This window comes from Onychostoma macrolepis, chromosome 13, assembly GCF_012432095.1.
Source record: "Onychostoma macrolepis isolate SWU-2019 chromosome 13, ASM1243209v1, whole genome shotgun sequence".
Lineage (NCBI taxonomy): Eukaryota > Metazoa > Chordata > Actinopteri > Cypriniformes > Cyprinidae > Onychostoma > Onychostoma macrolepis.
Genome location: NC_081167.1, coordinates 21,143,946 through 21,152,848, shown reverse-complemented (window position 1 = coordinate 21,152,848; position 8,903 = coordinate 21,143,946). Strand labels below are relative to the sequence as shown.

Below are 8,903 nucleotides of genomic sequence, written 5' to 3'. Positions count from 1 at the left end.
TGTCTCATAGTCCACATTTAGCAGTTTAGAGATAAAATAAGAATGCTGACTGCACAAAAGTGGTTTGATACAACCCCTGCTGACCTCTGCCACGCTTATTACACATCCTAAATGAAGCAGACCACAACCAGTGTGTGTGTGTGTGTGTGCGTGTGTGGGTGGATGGATGTGTTGTTTAGAAGAAAGCAGGCTTAAATCTCTCTATCAAGCTTTTCCCTTTGTATCTACTAGCATCTACTGCTGGATGCCTCAGTACTCCAGGCACTCTTAATCTCTGACCTACACACACACACACACACACCAGTTTTGGCATCTGTCTTTTGAAATAGAAAACCCCACATGCATAATGCAAGTAGAGGTTAAAAGGTCAGACGGCACCTGCCACCGCCATATAACACTATTCTTTGTAACTTAATGCTTCAAATCTTACTGTCATCTTATGATCACTTGCTGGTTATCGTAATATTCCTGATTTGCATGTCACCCGAGATAAAACCATGTGCAAAATGAACACATTCCAAGGTGCTCAGCAAAATCAAGTTAGTCAGTTTTGAGAACGGTTAAATATCTTTAATGGTTATTTTGTAATACAGATCAAAAAACAAGTTAGAGTACAAAACAAGGTACAAAAAAGTAATTTTCAGTTATTCACTTTTCAATTTTCAGTTGTTCAGTTAAACAAACAAGAACAGTGTTTAGCATAAACACCCTATAAAGTGAGTGAAACAACTTACTGAATGTCACTGAAACAGGCAGAACAGACAGAGCATCCCATGAAACGTCAAATTTCACACAATCACACCAAAAGACAGAAGGACAAGTGGTTGCTATTCCATAAAGACCAACGAAAATCATCATCCAAAAAAAAAAAAAATCTTATTTTATTAGATGACCAACCCCCCTACCCCATTTCTTAACATTAATATAATTAACTCTATAATTAAAGAATTTACCAATGCTGTATGAGAACACATAGAATTGTACACACAATTAGCAGTAGAAATACTGTGTCCATTCACTAATCGTCACTGTCAGTACAATTAGATTTACTTGTTTAGCTTTAAAATATCACAAATCGTCACTGATGAGTCATTTTTCAAATTATGAAATGAAAACCCTGGGTAGAGGGGGGCAATGAATGTAGTCTGGATTCTGTGCAGGAGAGTCATTTTATCAGAGACATTGTAAAAGGACACAGTTCCTGCTGCTTGATCAAGAAACACTCCAATTTTGGAGACCAAGGAAATGTCAGTCTGCTGGCTATTGTGATGCACACGAAGATCAGATATTGGAAAGTCACATTTCCAAGATTTTTTGTTAGATCCAAAGACAAAACTTGCAGGACTGTTGTCATATGAGAATGCAATAGAGCAACCTGCTCCTTCCCACTGAACTTCAAAATAACAGCGGCCAGATAGTTTCTCTTTACACAAAACCTGATAATATTTCTCATAACCCAAGTAATCGATACTACACTTTAGCACAGATTTGTTGTTCTTCAGAGAGAGCGAAGAGGAGACTGGAGCTTTCAGATTCAGATCAACAGAATCTGTTGATAAAAAGAAAACTGTATTAAACACAGGTTTTTTCCTCACTCAGATCGTAGATTAATCTGTCAATTAATTTGACTTTTTTGTATTATTGTTTGATAAAAGCCTCCCCAGGGTTGGCGACCTCTAATAATTGTTGTGTATCTGGATTCAGCACACATTTATACACAATTGCAAAGCAACTTACATATCAGGAACTCTTCTCTGGTCTTGGGTTGAGATGGCAAATCTGAACAAAAACAAAACATTAAGTATATATTCCTGTATCTGAGTGTGTCTGTTTGTCATGTGAGAAAAAAAGAATGTTGACTTACAATTTTTGATCTTATTGTTCACAGAGTTCACCATTACATGGACAGTGGGAACTAAAAAGATAAACATTATTTTTACAATCTGCCTGCATACTGTATATTGTGTATGTTTTGGTATAAATTCTAAATGATGATTTACAACTCTGGCTTCAAAGTTTATGGTCAAAGCCAAGAAAATTACGAAGAAAAAAAACCCCAGTAAAAATTAAAAACTCTAAGAGATCTCTCACCTTTCTCTGATATCCTCCTAATGTCTTGTTTACGGAGATCATCCAGTTGGCTTTTGAGCTCACTGATGACTTTTTCTATTTCCTCAAATGTTAGTCGTTGGCTGACAGAAGTGTTGCACAAGTCTGAACATTGGTAACGGGAAACAGAGGAGAAATTCTGTAGATGGAAAAAAGGTAAATCTTTTTTTTTCAAAATAAATAATAAAAGATTTCATGCTAGGGCTTTTAGTCCAGACCTGAGTCTGTCTGACATCACAGCTCAGTTTATTTGGTTGATTTGAAAGTGGTTTGCCTGTTTGAAATGGTGGGTGCAGTTCAAGAGAACTCTGATTTGCACTGGATGTTAGAATTCAAGTGTCATTCAGATTCCAAATGAACAAAATCATGATTAAAACTGTGAAGCTGACACCTTTTCACCCTGATTATTTCCAAGCCCTTGAATGACCCATTAAAATAGTTTGTTAGCCTCTCACACTGTGTGTTAGCAAAGGGTGGTAAACTTGGTCAGGCAACAACCTGTTTGAATGTAAAATGCAAACCAAGAATTACAACCAATCAATGTTCACTGAATGTAAATATGCTTCTAGTGTATATATTTAGAATTAAAACTTGAATAATAACACTTTAATGCCTCTGATACTGAACACTCCCTTGTCTTATGAACAGCAGGTAAAAAGTTACAATGCCAACAGTCAATTAATGCAATTTTATATTAGTCAATTTTACATAGGATTCACTGACCAGAATTCAATAACATTTAGAACTGCAGCCTGACTTGATTTTGTGCCCTACTCAATGTAATGTACATTAAGCCTTATTTCTTATGTTCATTACAAAAACTTTCAGAGCTATTAACAAAACATTAGGGGCATCAGCACTGTCTGCCAAGGTCTAGTTATGCAAACGGCTGTAACCAGCTACTCACAATAGTACTCACTAGGGCTGTCAAAAAATAAAAAAATTAAATTCGAATTTAAAATATTTGTCGAATTTAAAATAAAAATCCATAATTCTAATGCAAAAACATTGCATTCGAATTTTAGGTGTTCGTCAGGCAGCCTTATCAGTGGTGTTGACGATGCGATGTGATGACGATGTAGGTGTCGTTGCATTTTAATGCTTTTCTTAGCCTATCCAGTTGAACCCACAAGATGTGGCGCTGCTACGTTGTTCAATTCAAAATATTGCAGAAAAAGAGAACATCAATGTGGAGAAGATGTTGTTTACAGAAAAACTGAAACCAAGCTGTTCACACACAATGCATCGCATTTTCTGCACTCGTGTCTCACACCAGAGCCGCATGTTTAGAAAGTCATGTCAAATTAATGTAAGTTCAACTTTTAAAAAACATGGTCTCGAGACTTTATGGCGTTTTTTCCCCATCCCACTGCATATCATGTTTTTAAATGAAAAAGTACTGGTTTTCGGTCCTTTGTATTAATACATACATGCATGATGCTGTTTTGTTTCTAATTGTTTAAGTACCTTAATTAATTATACACTGTGGCCAGCCTAAGGCACACCTGTGCAATAATCATGCTGTCTAATCAGCATCTTGATATGCCACACTTGTGAGGTGGATGGAGTATCTCGGCAAAGGAGAAGTGCTCACTAATACAGATTTAGACAGATTTGTGAACAATATTTGAGAGAAATAGGCCTTTTGTGTACATAGAAAAAGTCTTAGATCTTTGAGTTCAGCTCATGAAAAATGGGGGCAAAAACAAAAGTGCTGCGTTTATAATTTTGTTCAGTGTATATGGTTTATAAACATTAATTTAAACATTATGCACTTTTTTCAAGGTAGTCCTGTTATTTTATTGCTTTGAATAAACGTGCATTAGTAATATTTTGCTCGATGCCCCTCTTGTGGCCTCAGGAGAGAAGCCAAAAGCCCCCACACACACACAACTAAAATTTTAGCTTTTAAATTGGAATATACTTTGCATATTGATCATATTTAATTACATTAAATTCGAATTCAGCCATTTTGACAGCCCTAGTACTCAGACAGATGTTCAAAACCAAATGTGAAGGCAGTTAATCGGGGCAGAGAAGGTGGTGGTGGGTGGGGTTGATTTCAAGTTGATTTCAGACCCAGAAAACAAACCAAAGAGTCAGAACAAACCTTTTTAAAAAAAATTCTCTGGTAAATGATCAGAGTTACCTGAATGACATAGATGTCATCCTCAATCTGTGAAAGCTGCCCCAGTTCATCACGTCTCTTCCTCAAATCACTGACCTCCTGCTCCAGTGTTAATATGAGTTTCTCAACTCTGCTTACTTCTGCTTTCTCCTGAGCTCTGATCATCTTTGTTACCTCTGCTCGGCTTTTCTCCATGGAGCTGATCAGCTCAGTAAACATCTGCTCACTGTGCTTCACTGCTGCCTCTGCAGAGCACTGTTAGATGAAAATTTTTCTCAATCATAGTCCAAGGAAAATTCTTTTTCTCCAAGCCACATTAATTACAAAACCATAATAGAGTATAATTCACTTATTGTACTATAAGTAGTATAACTATACAGTACTATTCTAATAAGCACAATAATCATACAGCTGTCTACAGTCCAAATCAACTGCATATGCACATCAATCTGAGGAACTAATGAAATAGCAAAGTGGTAAAATGAGTAACTACAAGTTACAATCAGCTTACCTTATGGGAGTCCACGGCTTGTCTTAATTCTTGTACCTTCATCTCTCGCTGACGCATTTCCTTTTGTAGGCCATCCTGATTTTTTTTCAAATGTACCTGTGATTGAATTTGCAATAGTTCAGTATCATTTCTGTAATATGTTTGTTATGGAAAGAATTCAAAGTTTTTCCCTGTTCCAAAGTGAAACAGTGAACAGCTGAGTGTAACACGCTGTCTGTTAAAACAACTCTCATTTATTTTGAATTTTAATGAAAGGTATTTTGAGCTAATGAGTGTCTTTTGACTATATTATAATAATATTATGATTAGTCTAATATTGTTTGCAATAACTGCTCAGAACAATATTTTCATCTATGTCAAAGATAAGTTTTCTCTGTTTAATATATTTGACTGACAAATTTTGCATCAGTTTATTTACTGATGCAAAATATTATGCAGACGAATCTGTTACTTTACCTGTATTTTTTGTCTTTCTGCTGCAGGTGAAGTCATGCTGTGGTTCTGGTGGTTGATCAAAGCGCATTGCATACATATCAGCTGCTGATCTTTGCAACAGTACAGCTCCAGCAGCTTACGATGTTGGGAGCAGATCTGGTCCAGTAGATGAGGTGAGGCATTGACCATTTTGTGCCATTTTAATGCAGGAGATGTATAATGAGTTTGAATGTGAGATTCGCAGTAAGAAGCCAAACATGTCAGACAGGACTTGATAGCTTTTAGTTTGGTCTCAGTGCAGATGTCACACTCCACATCTCCAGAAACAGCAAAACTCAGGACAGGAGAGGCTGTTCCTGCTTCTGGTGCTTCTCTCTTCGTTTTCTCTACAACTTCAGCCAGCACAGTGTTTCTGTTGAGTGCTGGTCTTGGGCTGAACGTCTGCCTGCACTGGGGGCAGCTGTAAACACCCTTCTGATCACCCCGATCCCAGAATCCATTAAGACAGGTCATACAGAAACTGTGACCACAAGTTGTAGTTACTGGGCATTTCAGAAGATGAAGACAGATCGGACAGTTAAAAAGATTCTGATTATCAGAAGATTCTGCCATTTTGCTGCTGTGAAAACAGTAGGAAAAACTGTAAGTGATGTAACTGAAAAAGACTGGATCATCTAATCAAAGTTTGAGACAAATCTCACTGTTAACAACTTACAAAAATAAACAAAAATACCTAAACATAATTGTCACTTATGGATTACTCAATATCGCCACTATGAAGGTAGGGGTGGGCGATATGGCAAAAATATAATATCACGATATTTTTAAGAAAAATCACGATTCACGATTTTATCACGATTCTTTGTCATGTTGGTTTTACTATTTTGCAAGTTGTCTGAGCATTACAGCCAAACTAATTTCCCTATTATAAAGACAAAACCTTTCAAGATAACAAAAATATTAAAAAAGAATGGCGGATATTTAGGCCAAAGTGGGCGAAGATAAAAATCTTTGTCATTATTTTATCTTTGTTATTAAAAAATGAGAACAAAGATACACATTACAAATACACATACTATACAAATAAAACAGTGTTTTATTTTCAGGTACAATAGGTGTATTTAGCAGGAGCATTCGAGAAATTGAATCAACAAATATAAAAATAAAACACTATATAGATTGATTCCTATTAAATCAACTGTATTAACGTGTTTCAGTCAAGAGTAGTGAGTGATTTTTCTCTTTGTGTTTTGGTGTTTTATTAACATTGAAGGAATAATTAACCCCAAAATAAAAATACCATCATTTACTCACTCAAAAGTTTCTTTAAACCTGAATGAGTTTCTTCTGCTAAACATAAATGCTATTTTGAGGAATGTGGAAAACCAAACAGTTGCTGGTCCCCAGTGACTTATTCCATAGTTTGTTTTTTTTCCTTCTACCAAAAGTCAATGTGGACCAGATACTATTTGGTTACCCACATTCTTCAAAATATCTTCTTTTGTGTTCAGCACAAGAAAGAAATTAATACAGGTTTGGGACAACATGCGAGTTAGTAAATAATGACAGAAATTACATTTTAAGGTGAACTATCCCTTTAATGACAGTCGGCAGCATGTTCAGTACTGCCCCTTTAAGACATGCACGCATCTAATATACAGAGGCACGCATCCGTTTTCTCTCAGCTGTTTACGTACTCATTTTAGACATAAGCAATGGAGTCTATACATAAACCTTGTGTGTTTTGACAGTATTAGTGCACAAGATAACTTAGTTCAGTAATCAGGCGCTTTTTGACAGGCGCGCGCTTCGGGTGTACGGGCTCAGAAAAAGCGCACGTCAGGCCAGCGCGTGAATAAAACATTTAACCGGCAAGGCTTTAAAGCAGATCCGAATAATGTACAGTATATTGAGACGGAGGAATAAGAACTGCAGCTGATAGAATGTGCGCTGTAGCACGATACTACGATATTTCTTCAAAAGCAGATCGTGGAGACATTTTTATCGTCCACGATCAAAAATCGTCATATCGCACACCCCTATATGAAGGTGAGCTCAGTAATGTTGCAATGAATGAATGAATGTTGGCATAAACTAAGGCACTGGCATATGATTCAAGAGTACAGGCATAAATATTTTTCAAAAGCACTATTCCTTTCTTTAGGACTAAATTTTTTTAATGTAAAGTGAATGAATGCACATTTAAATTCAAGGAATTTCACAAAATACAATAGCAGTTCAAACAAATTCAGAAATGCAGCGTTTTGCTTCAAACTTGGTTAAACAAATGAATTATATAATTAATCTAGTCACAGGTGATGAAATGATTAGTTTATTGCCTCTATCTTTGCAAATCAAACCAACCGCCTTTCTCTTTCTACTGTTTCCTAACAAAACGACATGGCATGCAGCGAGGGCACATCTCATGTTTACACGCCCTATATACGGTAAATCTAGTTTAATATTTAACTAGTAACGTTAATCAACTTCAGGTCCAACTTTGGTTCCACAACGTTCTACTCATTAAAAGTGTCTATATACACGTGAATCTCTGAAACAGTTACTCACAACACTTCAGAAGTGAGTCGAGGAGATGCAACACGAGCGCCAAAACATTTCCTTCCTATTTTGAAATGAATACGTCATAGATACGAAAGTGGCTAAATAGGATTTCCCAAGAATCAAAGCGGTTCAGAAAATGCATAGAATAATATCATTTAGCGTGATATTTATACTGGGAATAAACTAAGGCATACTACGTATATACTTTAGAAATTAATTAGAATTTTATGTAGGCTAACATTAGTGGTAACCGTGGAGATGCATAGTTATTCACAAACAACTTGCGGGAACACTTTACAATAAAGGTACATGAATAATCATGTAATACTTGAATGAATGCTTACTTCATGCATGAATAACAGTTCACCCAAAAATGAAAATTCTGTCATTAATTACTCACACTCATGCCATTCCAAAAGACCTTCGTTCATCTTCTTCTTCTTAGTCTTCTTCAATGGCCATTTCATCCTGAGTATTTCCGCCTACTTTATAACTTACTCCCATGGGTGATGAATCTGTATTGTTTTTTAAAATAAATAAATAAATACATACATTTTAAATTAATTTAATAAATAAATACATTTAAATTTAATTTAATAAAATTTGAATGCCCCACCCACCCCAGAGGATCAGAGCCCATGCTTCAGCTGGCGCTTTGTGTTCAGCTCCTCCAGCTTTGGCTCCTCAACCTCCGAGATGGGCAGAAGCATCATGATCCTCATCCTCAGACACTAGTCCTAAATCCTGTTGTCTAGACCTGTAAGTTCTAAAAATGTTAAAACCGCCACATATAGAGAATGGGAACGTGACGTCAGCAACGCACAGCATTCTGGGACTTTGGGACACGGACACAGTAGAGATTAGGTAATAGTGGAGGTAGATGTTAAAATTTATATTGTACAGTTAAAAACATATTGGAATGGAAAACGCTTGCTGTGTTATGAACTGCCATATCTGCTCTCGTGACCGGAGTGGAAAACGGATCTAAAATGAAGCCAATTTTATGCTTCAACGCAAATACAGTTTTTTCCTCTGGTGATTTGTATTTGTTGTCATTGTACGCTATATCGTGTCCTAAAACATGGCGGCGACTACCCAGAATGCAACGCGCAGTGACATATATTCCCATTCTTTATATCTGATTATCACTCAAACCCT

The 8,903-nt window shown here is 36.4% G+C and overlaps 1 protein-coding gene across 2 annotated transcripts; it reads right to left on the bottom strand.

The window, feature by feature from the left end:
* Positions 1 to 560: 560 nt before the first annotated feature.
* LOC131551865 (E3 ubiquitin/ISG15 ligase TRIM25-like) lies at positions 561 to 7,825 on the bottom strand. Of its 2 annotated transcripts, none has more exons than XM_058795054.1 (8): positions 7,752 to 7,825; positions 5,205 to 5,802; positions 4,749 to 4,844; positions 4,259 to 4,492; positions 2,092 to 2,248; positions 1,865 to 1,915; positions 1,738 to 1,779; positions 561 to 1,549 (listed from the first exon to the last, which is right to left on the bottom strand). In XM_058795054.1, exons 2-8 carry the CDS (start codon positions 5,793 to 5,795, stop codon positions 1,047 to 1,049), a joined length of 1,674 nt encoding a protein of 557 aa, XP_058651037.1. In that variant the 5' UTR covers positions 5,796 to 5,802; positions 7,752 to 7,825; the 3' UTR covers positions 561 to 1,046. The 2 variants fall into 2 exon arrangements, with proteins under 2 accessions (XP_058651037.1, XP_058651038.1); XM_058795055.1 differs by having other exon boundaries at positions 5,205 to 5,799; positions 7,752 to 7,808.
* Positions 7,826 to 8,903: the final 1,078 nt, after the last annotated feature.

Coding starts and splice junctions, on each gene's coding strand:
- LOC131551865 (XM_058795054.1), bottom strand. CDS start 5,795: ATGGCAGAATCTTCTGATAATCAGAATCTTTTTAACTGTCCGATCTGT. Junction 2,249..4,258: donor ATGACATCTATGTCATTCAG/GTAACTCTGATC, acceptor TTCCATCTACAG/AATTTCTCCTCTGTTTCCCG. Junction 1,780..1,864: donor GAACAATAAGATCAAAAATT/GTAAGTCAACAT, acceptor GTTTTTGTTCAG/ATTTGCCATCTCAACCCAAG.